Source organism: Arachis ipaensis, chromosome B02 (genome assembly GCF_000816755.2).
Source record: "Arachis ipaensis cultivar K30076 chromosome B02, Araip1.1, whole genome shotgun sequence".
Classification (NCBI taxonomy): Eukaryota; Viridiplantae; Streptophyta; class Magnoliopsida; order Fabales; family Fabaceae; genus Arachis; species Arachis ipaensis.
In genome coordinates, this window is record NC_029786.2 from 92,213,885 (window position 1) to 92,232,204 (window position 18,320).

The 18,320-nt window shown below is 35.4% G+C and overlaps 1 protein-coding gene across 1 annotated transcript; it reads left to right on the forward strand.

Annotated features, from left to right (window-relative positions):
- Window positions 525-16,317, forward strand: LOC110268985. The gene is made up of 11 exons (XM_021116183.1): window positions 525-624; window positions 723-1,078; window positions 12,921-13,046; window positions 13,277-13,402; window positions 13,695-14,537; window positions 14,642-14,728; window positions 14,799-14,930; window positions 15,431-15,565; window positions 15,657-15,760; window positions 15,857-15,932; window positions 16,032-16,317. Exons 5-11 carry the CDS (start codon window positions 14,094-14,096, stop codon window positions 16,272-16,274), a joined length of 1,221 nt encoding a protein of 406 aa, XP_020971842.1. The 5' UTR covers window positions 525-624; window positions 723-1,078; window positions 12,921-13,046; window positions 13,277-13,402; window positions 13,695-14,093; the 3' UTR covers window positions 16,275-16,317.

An 18,320-nucleotide genomic window follows, 5' to 3' on the forward strand; every position in this document is an offset into this window, starting at 1 on the left:
AAAATTTTATAAATAAGTTCTTTCAATAGATAAATATTTTAATTAAATTATTATTAATTATTTTCTTTCCAAAAAAGTATAAAAATTATAAATCATTTTCTAATTAAATATTCCATAATTTATTAAACACAAAATCAAATATTTAAAAATATTTCATAATTCTTTTTAACAAAAAATAGTTAATAGTTAACAATAACTTAATTGGATTTTTTATCTGATATAAGAATTTAATTATAAATTGTAAAGACTTAATTAGAAAATTTGTAAAACTAAAAAATAGAGCTTATTTAAATCTAAAATTTATTAAAAATACTATTTGCATAAAAAAGTTAAGCACTAAATCAGTCCCATATATTTGTGCATTTACATGTGTTGTTTTTTTTAATCAAAGATAGAAATTTATTTTCATTGAATGAAAATTAAGAGTTTGGGTCAACGATGGACTACCATACAAGGAAAAAAAATTTATGAATGAGAATTGTGCTCGAAAACGTCATCTTTCTCCTTTTCCAATGCCTGGAAATCCTCCCCAAATTGAGTTGCTGCTTCCAAAATTTGTTGATGGCTTAGGCCTTCTCTTTCAAAAACTAGTTTGTTCCTTGCTATCCAAAGTTGCTACATAAGGTGAGCTACGAATTGGGTCTTTTTCCTCCTATTTTTAATTAGTTTCAAGTCTTTGATGAGCTTCAACCACTAATTTTGTATCTCTGCTGCATCATCAGTCACGGTGGGGGTTATCACGCCGGAGTTCTACCACGTCGTCATTACGTTGCTTGTGCACAACTCAATAAATAGTGCCATAGTGATTTCTTCTACTGGCCAAATCTCAAACAAATCGAGGAAATTGCAAGTAACATCTCATGGGGTCTCCTTCTTACTGGTAACCGATTATGAAATACCTTCATAGAAAAATTTTGATCTTTGCCTCTTTGGTAGGTATTTCAGGTCCCATAAGGAAGATCATTGTCTCTTTGACTTGCATTATTATAGGAGTAATTTTAACTGTGGGTGGTGAAATTCGTGGACAACCTTGTAACTCGAAGTAACAGTGTACAAACCCTTCTTCTCGAGTGATCAGGTAGGTCTGTTTTTCCATTCAATAATTTTTTTTTTTTGTAAAATTACATATGCAATTTCTTGGCTGAATTGTGCTATCACTACTTGATGATTCCATTTTTTGTGATCTATCATTAGTTATTTAACCCATTCTGCTTGTGCATTATTTGTCTAAATAATTGTGGCCAATAATGGATAATTTTTAATTCAAGTATCTATCAACACTTTCATTGAATTCCTCCTCCCTATCCTTCAAACAAGCTCTTTTTTAATAATTTTTCTTTCTTCTAGGAAACTCCTCCAACACAAGAGGGGTTATTACTTGATTTAGCCCTAAAAAAGTTTGAATACCTGAAGTATTTATTTTTGCATACTCTGTAGATTAAAGAATTAGGCTTGTTCAACAACCTAAAATCCTGTTTTCCAAGCATAGCCATATTGAATGCTCTGAGGTTCTTAAAATTTAAACCACCGAGGCATTGGTCTATAGATAACAGTTCATTTCACCCAATGTATCTTCCTCTCCTATCCCTTCTATCCCTACAAAACTGCATAATCATTTTATGTATTTCATCCATTAAGATCTTTCGGAACTTAAACAACTCAATCTATAAATAAGAATAAGGATCGTTTCTACTGCTAAAGCTTCTTGAAAACTGTATCCTTAATATAGTTAAAAGTATCCTTCTTGGGCCTGTGAACAATGGAGAGTTATCTGTCCTGGTTTCTTACATGGGGGACTTGTAGAACATCCGTCAACTGATTTCTTATGTCTCCGGTATGTTATAGCTAAAACACACTGATGACTTATTTAATGAATTGGTCACTAACCTTGTAATAGGAATGTAACACATTTAACAGATGCTAGAAATCCTCCTTTGTAGCTTTACTAAATAAAAATTGAGTTGTTCGCAAAGAATAGGTGACTAATAGTTGGGCATATGTAATTAAGTCTCAAGCCAATAATTTCTTGCCTCTGTTTTCCTCTATAAAGTAAATGGAATGGCTCATCTATGAAAAAAAAAAAGAAATAGATAAGGAGATTAAGGAGAGGATCATCTTACCACAATCTGCTATATGATTTGAAAAAATCATAAAGTTGTCCTTCTACAGTAACAGAATACGAGACTGTTATTACACACTCCTTCCTTTACTCTACCCACTTTTTGCAAAAATCTATTTTCTCTAACATAGTCCAAAGAAAACTCCACTCTACCATGTCATAAGCCTTGTTCATGTCCAGTTTGACAACTGTCTCCCTCTCTCCAAACCGTTTATTCTTTAGGAAATACATGAACTCGTGACAATTAGCACATTGTCACTGATAGGTCGGCCTTTAATGAAGGTTGTAACACCCTAATTACCCTAAGCCTTACCTCATGCCGTAAAGAAAAGGTTAATCAAAGGTTATGACAATTCTAAGACTTATACATAAGTATATATAGAAGGAATAATAATTCTAGAAACTCGATGAAGAGATAAGCTCGGAACAGAGTTTCAAAAGTGCAAAACATTCACACGAAGCTACAAATTTAAGGTGCAAGATAAGGATACAAGATAACAAGATATAAGTATTTAAGAGAGTATAATAGTCATAAGGAACTAGCCTCAACCCGCGGAGTTTAGGCCGACTAGTCAATATAAAGACATACAGAGTTTTGAAGGTTAAAACAACATATACAAAATATCTCTCTCAAAGTAAGCCTCTAAGGAAAATATAAATATAAAAGTGAGAGAACTAGTCAAAATAACCAAAATGACAACAAAATAGAATAAGGTCCTCCGCTCTACTACCATCAAGCAACTCACTGAGGTGGGTTGCGACCTAAATCTGAAAAACAACAACAAAGTATAGAATGAGAACTGGAGGTTCTCAATATGGTACAGTATCCAGTAATGTAAGATATAAGACTCCGAGATGCCAGAGGCAATCCTAGAGCTTCTTATCAATCAGATATTCAAGCGTAACGAAATAAATAACTTAAACCGTAAATAATAAACAAGGGTATCTAAACTTAGGGAGTTTCTAACTAAAACTAGTCACCGCTATCCCACAGCCTTCACCAACCTACCTTCCGTACGATCCTATCACCACCGCCTACCTAACCTCCTCAGCACCAGACAATCACAGATAATGCAAGCAAGTAATACACAGTTAATATTCAAATATAGCAAGTAATTCAAGAAGCAGTTAAGCATGTTATACAATTAGGCAAACAATACAAGTCGGTAAAGCAATCAAACATATAGAATATGCACATGATGAATGCCTGTCCTATTGGCTTCTGATATTACTTGTCGATCTATAAATGCTAACCTGACACATCCTCCCAGATGTAGCCTTCCTGCCACGCTTAGAGATATAGGCTCTGCACAGTCATACAACAGAGAAATCTGCCGTGCCGGAGATATAGGCTCCGCACACTCATGCAGTAGGGAGTCTGCTACGCTAGAGATATAGGCTCTGCACACTCATGCAGCAGGGAAGGTAGGAACAATTTGTGTTGGGCATACTCTTGCAGCAGAAAAACTGCCACGCCAAAGATATAGGCTTTGCAACTCATGCAGCAGAAAAATCTGCCACGCCGGAGATATAGGCTCCACACACTCCCATATAATCCCATAATTTTATCATTCATTTCCAAGTGCTCAACTCATCATAACCTTCATCAATCCTCAAGTTTCCCAAATTATTATTAACTCTCGTCACCTCTTAAGTCCTCTGAGTCTTCACCAATATAATACTCCGCCCGCTCACCCACAACTTCAGAATCCTAAGTCTCCGTCTTCTAAACTTATACAGAAATTCATCTATTTAAGTCTCTAACTCATTATTAATAGTAGTAGGACCTAAGCACTAGATAGCATTCTTAAACAGTATTTAAAGAATGTTTAGAAGGCTAAAGAACTTTTGAAAATGAAGAAAAATGATTTTTCAGCAAAACAAGGGTCTCGCGTACGCAAGCCTCTGTCTCGCGTACGCATGCAGTAAAAAATGGGTGGTTGCGTATGCAACCACCTGCTTACGTACGCGAGTGTCTCAACCCGAATGGATTGATCATGTCGCGTGTTAAAGTTTGTGTACACATAGTGAAAATTCACATGCTCGCGTACACAATACAGTGCTTGCATATGCGAGACTCCCAAGTAGTGGAGAATACCTGTGTCGCGTACACAGGTTTGCGTACGCATGCTGCATCAGACTCAGAAAATAAAATGCTATAGAATTTCAGTTTTTGGCACCAAACTTTAAACAGTCATAACTTCCTCTACAAAAATCTATCTTCTACAAACTTTATATCAATTTAAAGCTCTCAAAGCAATCTTTAATTTAAAACAAAGTTCATTCAATTTCAAGCTTTGAGGCTCAAGTTATAATCCATCAAAGTTCACTAGAAAGTGGTTTTTATCAAAAATTAACTAGGTTCTCAAACTTCCAAAATTCACAACCAAACTAAACCAAAGCCACACCAAACCTTAATTCACATCAGAACTTACCCTCTTTGTCTCAATTACCACTCTTATCAAATTTTCCACTCACGTCAGACAATCCTCAACTCCAAATGATCAATTTATCATATTAAAAATCATTTATCAACCAACACACTCATCAACCATCATCCTATCACTAATAATCATCACACAATTTAACATCATTCCACCTCAATATCATTCTCCAACACCATTTATCAACATCAATAACACAATTCATCAAAATAATCAAATTCATCAATTCATCATACATCCTCATTTCAACAAGTTCAGCAACCAATTCAATTCAAACCTATTCTATGGGTCACTAGCCTAAGTGTCCAGAAATATTATATTTTACATAGAGAAAACCGAAACTATACCTTGTCCGATCCTCAATATGCACACCGTACCAAGATTGAAATCCAACAAGATTTCAATCACCAACACTACTTCCAAAAGGCCACAATCAACTCCACAATCAAGCTATACATCATATATTTTTACCACAAATCAATCTAGGATTTCATATACATAAAACCACAAGGAAAAAGAATACACTCATCTTACCCAATAGAATTAGGGGTAAAACACAACAATACTCCAATGCTATATCACCCATAAACAATCAAAATCATAAAACTTCTTTAAAACCCAAACCTAAAAATGTGGAACCTGTTAGGGCTGAGAAAGGGAGTTTGAAACGTGATTTCTTACCAGAAATGCTTAAATAGAAATGACGGGCTCAACAAGAGTTTCACGTGGCCGTAAACGGCACGCGAATCGAAGTATCGTAGCTCGAGTTACAAGCAAAAGAAGTTGAATGTGAATAGTGCCACTCTTCTTCTTCTCCTCTCGATTCTCAGTTGTGATTTGTGTTGGTGGGAGAGTTATGAGGCTGAAAGGATTCACTAAGTGGTTATATATATGTTGGGCTTAGGCCCGGTCCAAACTGTTAGCGTTTTTAACCCATTTGACCTACTTTGGGCCAAAACCTTTGGAATTAGTGCTCGGTTTTCAATTCTAAAAGTTTTCCTAAGATTTCCTACTGTTTTTATTATTCTTACACAGTACCAAACAGACTTAAGCCGTTTCTGCCGGCTAAATTACCGGTACACGTTTTACGCAATTTTCCGCTAAAAATTACATTTTTCAACTCAGAAAAATCACTGAACTTAAATCTCACCGTTAAATTTCTAAATTAAGACTTCTAATTTCTCGAACCTATTCCGGGCGATTAAATTATTTTATATTATCTAAACGGTCGATAGAAATTATGGTTCTTACATTCTCCCCTCCTAATAAGGAATTTTGTCCCCAAAATTCAAGTCGTTGGCAAACGGACAAAGGTTGTACATCTCCATCTCTGATTTGAGTCCCCACACGCCTTCCGCTGCGTCACTCTGATTATCTGTCCTTAAGAATTCGAATTACTCAGCCACATCCATCAAAAGCCTCATTCTCTATTGGTCCCTCTAACGAATCTCTAAGTTTGACCAAACTTACGACAACCATCCATAAGATAAAACTAAGCCAAATGGGTCCTATTAACATATCATAACAACTTTATATGCTTACGTCTCATTAGCAGATCCGACTCCATCACCTCCCTTGCATCCATAGTTAATACTCGGCCTGGTTGCTGACTCCTACCCACATCTCGGTTCCTCCCACGGCGGCAATACATGGATATATGTCCAGGACGCCCACAAGTATAGCATAGACGACTTTCCCTCATCTGGTGAAACTGAGTATTACTATCCCTTTTGAAGTTTCCTTGACCTTGAAGATGCTGAGGAGTGTGTCCATCTTTCTTAAAGTTCTGTCTCCTTGGTCCAAGCTAATCACCACGAGCTCGATTGTCAGTATAACCACGACTTCCTCTCGCCTCAGCTACCTTCTTGGCACAGTCCTCCATAACTCGCGCTTTGTTCACTAGTTCCAAGAACATTCTTATCTCCAAGGGAGCTACAGTAGTCATGATGTCGTCCTTGAGGCCTCCTTGGTACTTGATACATTTCCAACTCTCATAGGATTCAGGGGCTCCCTGACAGACCCTTTAGAGCCTACAGGCTCTTCAAATTTGCTTGTGTACTCTGCTACTGACATTGAGCATTGCTTCAGCTGCATAAGCTCTAATTCATTTGCTTCTCTCACCGATTCCGAGAAATACTTCTTATAGAACGACGTTTGAAACACATCCCAAGGAATTTCTACATTCGGAAGTCGCAGCAACTGGAACTCTTCTTGCCACAAATGTTGTGCCTCTCCTAACAGCTGATAGGCTGCAAACTCCACGTATTGATTAACCGGGACACGTTGAGCCTGTAGTGCACGCTCCATAGCTTGAAACCAGTTGTCCGCTTCAGTTGAGTTGGTCAAACCTCTAAAAGTCGGTGGATGAACTTTCATAAATGAAGCCAAAGTCATCGGAGTACCTCCCAAGTCATTATCATCTCTATCTCCATTTCTATTTCCGTTTTCCGCTGGTTGACCCAATCTCTACATAGCTTGCAAAGTCGCAGCAGCATTCGCCTCCATAGTATTAGCCAAGTTGGTCATCGCCGCCCTAAACTTGGCATGGTTGTCAGCCGGTCGGTCATTCTCAGTCCCTCCCCGTGTACAAGTACGACCTCGCCTGCCTGTCCACACCAAATAGTCGATATCAAGGTGATCAGTCTCAATATCAAAAGCCTAGTACTTCAATTATCCCAAAAAGGCACTCACAAACAAGCATGATATACAATATCAAGTAGATAACATAAATAGCATGAAATAAAAAGACACAGAATATGCAATGAAGCACAATCGGTCCATCCCTCAGGCTCACGAGGATGACCCACTCTGATACCACTAAATGTAACACCCTAATTACCCTAAGCCTTACCTCATGCTGTAAAGAAAAGGTTAATCAAAGGTTACGACAATTCTAAGACTTATACATAAGTATATATAGAAGAAATAATAATTCTAGAAGCCTGATGATGAGATAAGCTCAAAAATAGAGTTTCAAAAGTGCGAAACGTTCACACAAAGCTACAAATTTAAGGCGCAAGATAAGGATACAAGATAACAAGATATAAGTATATAAGAGAGTATAATAGCCATAAGGAACTAGTCTCAACCCGCGGAGTTTAGGCCGACTAGTCAATATACAAACATACAGAGTTTTGAAGGTTAAAATAGCATATACAAAATATCTTTCTCAAAGTAAGCCTCTAAGGCAAATATAAATACAAAAGTGAGAGAACTAGTCAAAATAACCAAAATGACAACAAAATAGAATAAGGTCCTCTGCTCTGCTACCATCAAGCAACTCACTGAGGTGGGTTGCGACCTACATCTGAAAAACAACAACAAAGTATGGAATGAGAACTGGAGGTTCTCAGTTTGGTAACAATGCCCAGTAATGTAAGATATAAGACTCCGAGATGCCAGAGGCAATCCTAGAGCTTCTTATCAATCAGATATTCAAGCTTAACGAAATAAATAACTTAAACCATAAATAATAAACAAAGGTATCTAAACTTAGGGAGTTTCTAACTAAAACTAGTCATCGCTGTCCCACAGCCTTCACCAACATACCCTCCATGCGATACCATCGCCACCGCCTACCTAACCTCCTCAGCACCAGACAAGCATAGATAATGCAAGCAAGTAATACACAGTTAATATTCAAATATAGCAAGTAATTCAAGAAGCAGTTAAGCATGTTATACAATTAAGTAAACAATACAAGTCGGCAAAGCAATCAAACATATAGAATATGCACATGATGAATGCTTGTCCTATTAGCTTGTGATATCACTTGTCGGTCTATAAATGCCAACCCAACACATCCTCCCAGATGTAGCATTTTCTGCCACGCTAGGGATATAGTGCCCTGTACACTCATGCAGCAACGAATCTGCTACGTCAGAGATATAGTGCCCTGCACACTCATGTAGTAAGGAGTCTACTACGCCAGGGATATAGGCCCTGCATACTTCATGCAGCAGAAAAGGAAATAACAACACAACCAAAGATATAGGCTCTGCACATTCATGCAGCAGAGAAATCTGCCACGCTGGGATATAGGCTCCGCACACTCATTCAGCAGGGAGTCTGCTACGCCAGAAATATAATGAGAATTCACATGCTCGCATACGCAACATAGTGCTCGCGTACGCAAGACTCCCAGGCAGTGGAGAATACCCACGTCACGTGCACAGGTTCGCGTACGCATGCTGCATCAGGCTCAGAAAATAAAATGCTGCAGAATTCAGTTTTTGGCACCAAACTTTAAACAGTCATAACTTCCTCTACAAAATATCATTTTCTACAAATTTTATATCAATTTAAAGCTCTCAAAGCAGTCTTTAATTTAAAATAAAGTTCATTCAATTTCAAACTTTGAGGCTCAAGTTATGATCTGTCAAATTTCACTAGAAACTAACTAGGTTCTCAAACTTCCGAAATTCACAACCAAACTAAACCAAAATGACACCAAACCTCAATTCACATCAGAACTTACCCTCTTTGTCTCAATTACCACTCTTATCAAATTTTTCACTCACGTCATACAATCCTCAACTCCATATGATCAATTTATCATATTAAAAATCATTTATCAACCAACACACTCATCAACCATCATTCTATCACTAATAATCATCACACAATTTAATATCATTCCACCTCAATATCATTCTCCAACACTATTTATCAACATCAAGAACACAATTCATCAAAATAATCAAATTCATCAATTCATCATACATCCTCATTTCAACAAGTTCAGTAACCAATTCAATTCAAACCTATCCTATGAATCACTAGCCTAAGTGTCCAGAAATATTATACTTTACATAGAGGAAACTAAAATCATACCTTGGTCGATCCCCAATATACACACCATATCAAGATTGAAATCCAACAAGCCTTCAAACACTAACACTACTTCTAAAAGGCCACAATCAACTCCACAATCAAACTATACATCATATATTTTACCACAAATCAATCTAGGGTTTCATATACAAAAAACCACAAGGAAAAAGAATACACTCACCTTACCCAATGGAATTAGGGGCGAAACACAACAATATTTCAATGCTATATCACCCCTAAACAATCAAAATCACAAAATTTCTTTAAAACCCAAACCTAAAAATGTGGAAACTATTAGGGCTGAGAAAGGGAGTTTAAAATGTGATTTCTTACCATAAATGCTTAAGTAGAAATAACGGGCTCAGCAAGAATTTCGCGTGGTCGCAAACAGCACGCGAATTGGAACACCGTAGCTCGAGTTACAAGCAAAAGAAGTTGAATGTGAATAGTGCCACTCTTCTTCTTCTCCTATCATTTCTCAGCTGTGATTTGTGTTGGTGGGAGAGTTATGAGGCTGAAAGGCTTCATTAAGTGGTTATATATATGTTGGGCTTAGGACCAACTTGGGCTCCGTCCAACCCGTTAGCATTTTTAATCAATTTGGCCCACTTTAGGCTAAAACCTTTAGAATTAGTGCCCAATTTTCAATTCTAAAATTTTTTCTAAGATTTCCTTATATTTTTATTATTCTCACACAGTACCGGATAGACTTAAGCCGTTTCTGCCAGCTAAATTACCGGTATGTGTTTTTACACAATTTTCCGCTGAAAATTACATTTTTCCATTCAGAAAAATTCACCGAACTCAAATTCACCGTTAAATTTCTAAATTAGGACTTCTAATTTCTTGAACCTATTTCTGGAGATTAAATTATTTTATATTATCTAAACGGTCGATAGGAATTACGGTTCTTACAAAGGTGCTTTGGTTGGGACTAATAATTTTATCCATGACATTCTACAACCTATAAACCAGAATTTTAGAAATAATTTTATAGAAGATATTGCTCAAACTAATAGAGTGAATTTGCTTTATAGTATCAGCATTAGGAACCTTTGGTATCAAGAAAAAAAGAGTATGATTAAAAGTTCTCAATAAATGAACCCTCCCTAAGAGAAACTAAATATTGTCTGTATCACATTAGCTCTTACAATATCCCAAAAAAATGATAAAACTTTATAGTAAAACCATACTTAGGCAGAAAAAGTATTAATGGAAAAATATTTCTTACATGCTTTATTATAACAGTCATATTAAATCTTCTATTTGTGCTTGTTTCAATTTTTTAGAAAAACATCCTCTAATTCAATCGTAAGGTCCTTTCAGTTAGAGGATTTGAATAGATCCTCAAAGTAATTCTAAGTAATAATCTATATTTCCTGCTGGATTAGAGCTACTTCCCCATTCTTCATTTATCAATATGGTTATTTGATTCTTTCTATTCCTAGTTTGGAACTTGGAATGAAAAAACTATTATTATCACCCCACCTAAGTCATTGAACCCCAAACTTTTCCTTCCAATGTCGTTTCTCCATTATATAGGGCTCCTCCAACTCCTCCTCTAATTGTTGAATAGTCATTCCATTCACCGCTATGCCTTTTCCCTTCTCCTCTTCGAGCTTTCTAGAGAGTAGGAAAATTTGGGTTTGTGAGTTTGGGCTAGTAGTTTTTTGCAAACTAACAATGGCATGCATGCATAGTTTCTACATTGGGGATCCTTCAATTCTTTCACCAAGCTGATCACTTTGTTCTCTTTGTACTATCACTTCTGAAACCTAAATCTCCTCTTAGATTTGAGGAATGATGCATCAGAATTTAGGAGCAATGAACAATGATTTGATTCAACTTCATTTAGATGCGTGAGTAAGTCCCCCAAACAAGAATTCTTTCATTGATTAGACACTGATCCCGATCTAATCTCTCTTTAATTAGTGCACTACCAAATTGTCTATTAGACCAGGTATACTTTGGGCCTTCAAACCTAATCACACAGAGGCTTCCTCCATTAATAAAATCCATGAAATTCTGAATTGAAGTTGTCGATTTGACCCTTCTACCTTCTTTCTCATGTTGCACCATAATTGCATTAAAATGACCAATTACTAGCTTGCACTCACCACACAAATCAAGACCTCTAGTATTTAATTGAATTGCTTATTTCTCAGCCTATCATCAGTGCTTAAATACACCCCAATCATATCGTATACTTTCTGCTATCTAGGATCTTCCCATTTCTTCAAGGAATGGGTTTTATAAAACTCTTTCATGATTTGAACTATCATGGGTTTTTCCAAACCCCAACAATTCAACACGATCATCTTCATGGAGCTTTGGGTGCCTCTTATCGGGTGACAGGTCTTCTTTTTCCCTATCATTATATATATTTGTCCATACTATCAAAATTTTGTGGATCCGTTACTAATGTTTGGTATTGGTATGGTTTGTGCTATGGTTTCGTGTGTGTTTGCATGGCCTTAGTTCCACAATTTTTGTTTTTAAGAATGTCGACGGGGCTTGTTGAAGAGGGATTGAAGAAATTGTTTCAATGTTATGCATCTAAATCTATGAGAAACTTTGCAGAGTCATTCAAGCATCTGGTCATTGGTATAGGAAAACTCGAGTGTATTGTGTATCTTAATTTTCAATAACTGGTTCAAGGAATCAATCAACATTAGCCATTTGGATAGGTATTTTCTCATGTTGACAATACTCAACATTGTGTTCCTTATTCTTTTCGCATTGTATTACTTTGTGTATGTATACAAGAATGAGTTTTCGGAGGACGAAGAAGAAATAACAATGGAGGAATTAATATTGGATCATGTTCTACAATCAAACTCAGACGAAGCAGCAAATGAAATAGAGAAAAATTTGTCAATGGCAATGGCCCCAAAGGGGATGGAGAAGCAAATGGAAGTGAGAAAAATTTGGCAGTTGGTGAAGTGTCGATGGTTCTTGAAGATGATATGGAAATTGAGATGAAGCAAAGATTACAGAATGTTCATAAAATAGACTCATCAACTGAAGGAGATGCAAGAGAGGAAAGTTCGCAAATTTGGGAAGGGCCAATGGTGATGTTTGAAGGGAATTTTGAAGGAGATCTCAAAAATAATCAAGTAGTTTGTCATGAAACCGCAGGGACATGATGGTATATATATATATATATATAAGGAAACAGAAAGTATAAGAACTAACTTTTAGAACATATATTAGGAAAGAGAAAATTCTTAAGTTTATAATTTAGAATTTAGAATTAAATGTTCATGATTTAAGTTCTGAAATTTAAGATAAATAAAATAAATTTAAAAAATTGGTCGAAAAAAGTTAGTTTTTTAACATTATTCATTAGAAAATTAATTTTTAATTAATTAATATTAGACAAGTTTTTATTGTAAACTAGGGCTTCGGTAATACTAAACTATGATACCTACCTTACACGTGAATAGTATGATTTTAAATTCGTAGATTTTTTCCAAATCTAATCTCATGATCACTTTCTGATAAATTGTATATTTGAAAATCAGGGATGCATTGGAGACAAAATGGAAAAAGGTGAAGACCTTAAGGGCCGAGCAAGTAAGAAATCAACACAATCACACTCTAAGGAAGCACACCAACGGAGGGCACACAAAACTTCAACACCTTCTATGGTAAGTACTTAGTGGAATTTGGGTAAGCTATGCTGATTATCTTTCATGTAAAACAAAGATGCCAGCTTTAATTAGGTAGATTATTTGCTAGTTTGGTGTATGTTTCTCTAAGTGTAAAAGTGGTTCTCTATTTCGATAATGCATTAGATATACAGCATGGTTTCCATTCTAGTGTTCCTATGTGAATAATTACACGGTTATTCTTTGATTTTTTGGATGTATTTGAATAGGAAAGCACATGTGCTAGAGAGATGGAGGAGGGAGCCATAAAAAGACAACCCCGTAAGACCACTAAACCACCACCATCGAGGCTAGGCCGCAAAGAACCATCGGAAAAACACTCAGTGATGCATAATGTGAGTCCTACTTATTGTTTGTATATGTTCGGCTCCTAACATCATGACTTGAGTTCATGATATGATTTATTGGAATTGCATTTATGTTTTTGACAACTAAAATATAACGGATGTTCAGTTCATCAGGTATATGGATGGTCATGTTAATTCTTACCTGGATGTTCATTTTGACATTATGTTAATTGTTTTATCTTCCTTAATTTCGATTCAAATTCTCTTGCTTTATTGTATGTTCGTTTATAAATACGTTTCTTGTTTCTATTTTGTGCTCCGTTCGATATTAAAAACGCAGAAAAACAGGAAAGCTACCACGAGAAAGGTGCGCATTGTCAAAGGCAAATCATGGACAGACAGCACAAAATCACCTATAGAGGGAGCTGCCTCAAAGCCGAAGGAGACACATTTAATAGCTACCGACTCTGATGAGGAGGATAATGAGCCAATCGCTAAGAGAATGTGCCGCCTACTTCAACATGTGGGAAGCCCACAAGATGAGAAACAAGCCAATGACGAGGTCAATGTCAATCATGAGAAAACTCCTACAAAACTGTTAGTTACCAATGATCGCACTCCAACCATTCTATCAACAGCAGTAGTACCACTTGAAGGATATGATTTTGAGAGGCAAGTTCTTTGTGACAAAATCTGTTGTTTGTCCATGTTGCATATGCTATCATTCTAATTACTTTGAATGAATGAAGTGTTACTTTTATCTAAAATCTGTTGCTTTTTTCGCAGCGACCCTAGCATTTTGTCCTTGCGGTGCCCGGAAAGTGAAAAACTGTGGAAAAACAATGAACAAGGTCGGCACACAAGGCCGATAAGCCTGGAACCGATCCAAATTATGCTGCCAAAGATTTTACATTGCCACACACCGAGTCCAACACGACCTAGCTTCTCTTTTAGGTTGACTCAGTTAAGAAAGACACCCACCCCATCCCCTACTCCATTAGTACATCTGAGACTTAAGAGTTTAAAGTTGGACAAGAGTAAAGAGAAACTAGTCCAAGGATGGATTCTGAATACGTCCCTCGACAAAGAGCAGCCCTTGGCAAAGTACGAAAGTAGACCGTATCTAGTATTGCTCAGGAAGGACCTATGGACGTTGAAAGCCCGTAGCTGGGTCAACAACAACGTATGTAAATAAAATTAAGTTCTATTTAAATTCATTGCATTGCTACCATGTGTTACATCTTTAATTGTATGGCCTAATATGTACGTGTAAACTTCATCGGGCAGATCATACTATGGATGTGCTACATATTCAACGGAACAGCGTCATCGAGATTTAGACGTGATTTTTACTGCGTGTCTCCGGGGATATTAGTAATCAACCTAAAGTCTAATTTCACTCTTAAAAAACTTGTGAGCATACTGACTGTTGATGGTTTAATAGGAAACGGTCATGCACCAACGAAATCTGGATGCCTTTCATGATACGGCAATTCCGGTGTATATAGGGTTGGGTGCAAACTTCGGTGAGGACACTAGATTCTTCAACAAAGTCGAAGCAGCTAGGAGAAAATGGGTGAGCCAAAACTAACTAAACTATTCAATATTACACCGTATTTGCATGAATTCAAATTATCTATCCGTGTTAACTGATTTATATATTTGCTGAATTTCTCACGCTTATGTTTGACTATACTAGTAATCTTGTATTATTCAAATTGCTACTTGTTAATTATCACATGAGCTGGATGGTCATTTTTACCAGGTATGGGATATTAATCTCTTTGCAACTCTAGTGTATGCGTATTTAGTAATACAAATACCATGGTACTTTAATTGATGGATTCCACATCCAATAGACCTCCTGGTAGCTGTTGTTTAATTTGGTTTTGGCTTAACTTCATTTTAGTGAATTTGTTAGGTAATGTCCTCTTTGGTGTTTGAGTTAATTTAAAAACAGTTTAATCTTGTGTTGAATGTGGTTGATTTGAAACAATTAAATAAGGCGCACTAGCATGAATGAATTAAACAATTGTCATGTCTTAAACGTTTTGGTCCATGTGTTTTTTGCTGTAGTGGTTGATTCCCATATGTTTGAACAACCATTGGTGCCTCTATGCGTTTGAGGTGGCCAAAAAAAGGATGCTGGTACTCGATCCTATGCATTCTGAGGCACCCGATGCTGGTCGGAATAAATTGGATGCATATGCGGTAAAAAAAGATCTCCCGTGTACCGCGTTAATATTATTTCTCATTTTAACCTTTATCATATCATCACCCTATAACTGAAGTTGTTTTATAGGGGAGACTGGTTGAAGACATGGCCAAAGTTGCCATCCCATCGTACGAGCGCACCACGCATGGCCCGCCTCGTGCATACGCCAAAGTCCCTAAGCAACCAAATAGGTGAGTTGCACCAAAACGCACCTATTTATGTATTTGTCATGAACTGTATATACATGCATAGCATCCCAATAAATTCAATCTTCTTAATTTATGCAGCTATGATTGTGGCATTTATGTCATAAAATTTATGGAGAGGTGGACTGAAGACGGTCAACTTGATGCATGGGACAATGTGAGCTTACCAAAACTTCTAAACTTATTGTATGTAATGTGCAATAATCATTTGTTTGATGCTTCTAACCCGTCACTAGCTACGAAATTTACCATACAGGATATTCTTAGGTCAATTAGGTCGGAGTTGATGCTAGACATCGTTATGGGTCCACGAAATTCATTGGTTGATCAGGTGCGAACGTTATTGGAAGCTAAAGATGTACCTATACACCGCAATCATCCAAGAAACAAGTGTAAGGAGGTCAGCACACCATTCACAGCACCAAGAACAAGAACTCTGGTACAGCAGGCCAAAGGATTACCCATGAAAAGAACTGATAAAGGGAGAAAAAATAGCTGAATAAATTTGAATAGTACAATTCACTTTGGCACATTTTATTTGTTGAATAGTTGGATTTTTTTTAAAGCAAAGGGTGATGTTTTGCTAGTCACAATTACATAGGTGTTGTATTCTTTTTGTGAAACTCTGTGATTCTGTTTCAAAATTGGCAAAATTTGAGGTGGATCTAAATTCAACAAACGACCATCCACATAGTTATTAGAATAACTATCTGAGTACTTAGTGAAATGAACATCCAGCATTTGTTAACTGTACATGCTTAAATTGTATCAAACAAAATAACCATCTAATTAAGAATTAAAATAACTATATGCATACCTATTGAATTGAACATCCAACATACTTTACTTGTACTTACTTAAACTAACCATCCTCATAAGAATTACATAAGGAAATGTTTATGTTGAAGAAGAACGAACAAGGAGAAGTTTACACTAAAAGTCTGTTATAAGTAGCACGTGACTCTAAATCACTTTGTTGAACTTGGTTAATGAAATCACTTGGATGTAAAGTATTTCTGATAAAATTTATGTTTTTTTATAAGATGGAGACTCACGTGCAGTTGTTTTTACGTGAAATTGATAGTTAAGAATGGTTAGATAATTTTACATGTTTAATTTGGCTAATTTAGAGTCTAACGGTTCTTAACTATTAACTTCACATTAAGATAACTACACGTGAGTTTCTACCTTCTTATAAATCTCAAATATTCGAATAAAATTATCGAAACATAAAGGTACTTTTGATTTTAGAAATAAAAACCAAACAAAAACAAGAACAAGAACATTTGTCGGTGTGAGAGTTCTTAGGTTGCGTTTGGTTCTGTGAACAGAACAAAACAAGATATTGAGAACAAGACACAAAATGCATGCAGATATACAAAAGTTAGTGTTCTTATATATTATATGGTGATAAATTAAAATAAATGATAAAATTCTAATTTATTTTTATTCAAATAATTTAAGAAAAAAATATAATAATAAAAAATATAATTATAAAAAATTAATAAAAATAATAAAAAAATAAATTGTATCTCTTATTAGTGTTTTTATATTTTTTTGTCAAAATAAATATAAAATATAATAATTTAATATTTTTAAATATAATATTTTTATCTATATATTTCACCTGCTAAATACGATTTTATATCTCCATATCCCTATGTTAATATTTAATACTTATAATATAAGCAAGGTGAAAACTTAGGTGAAGTCGACTTTACGTAAAGTTGATACCTGAAAGCTGTTAGATAAAAATTTAGTCAAATCAGTCAAATCATCTAACGACTCTCAGATATCAACTTCACGTGAAGTCGACTGCACATGAGTTTCCACCTATAAACAAACACCGCCTTAGGCACTTAGGCATTTAGCCATTTAGTGAGCACAAGGAACTAACGTCTAACTAGTAACTGCCAAGAAACGCCTTTTAGAACCAAATATTAATGCTTTTTCGTCAATGTTTACATGCACCTGTCTTTTATCTCATTTCGGCAATAAAAGAAGTCTATGATTAAATAAAAAAAATAATATTTATATTATTTTTATGGTGAATGTTATCCAATTCCCTCTAAAATAACATATAAATTATTTTTCATTATGTGTCACATTGTAATTGGTCCTTGTCTTAACCATAGTTGGAGCGCCAACGTCATCGCCATCTACTGTCCTCCCACACAACCTCTCTTCCCAGTATAGCCAGCGCCTCTTTTTGCCATGGATCACTTCTTACCCATATAATTAATGGTTAATTTGATTATTAAATTTTTTTATTAAAAAATATATCTTTATTTAATTACGTGATGGAACATATATTTATATATAAAATATAATTAAATAATAAAGTACGAATAAATTAAAAATTAAAAGAATAAAAATACTATAAAAAAATACTTATAAGAAAGTTAGATTTTATCATTTTAAACTTGTGTTATTAATTTTAACAATTTATTTTTTTTAAAAATAATTTATGTATGATAAAAAATATATTTTTTTCTGATTTTAATTATACTTTTAAGTACTCTAAATAGAGTTATTATATTATATT

Coding starts and splice junctions, on each gene's coding strand:
- LOC110268985 (XM_021116183.1), top strand. CDS start 14,094: ATGAATGAAGTGTTACTTTTATCTAAAATCTGTTGCTTTTTTCGCAGC. Junction 15,566..15,656: donor ATAAATTGGATGCATATGCG/GTAAAAAAAGAT, acceptor GTTGTTTTATAG/GGGAGACTGGTTGAAGACAT. Junction 15,933..16,031: donor AACTTGATGCATGGGACAAT/GTGAGCTTACCA, acceptor TTTACCATACAG/GATATTCTTAGGTCAATTAG.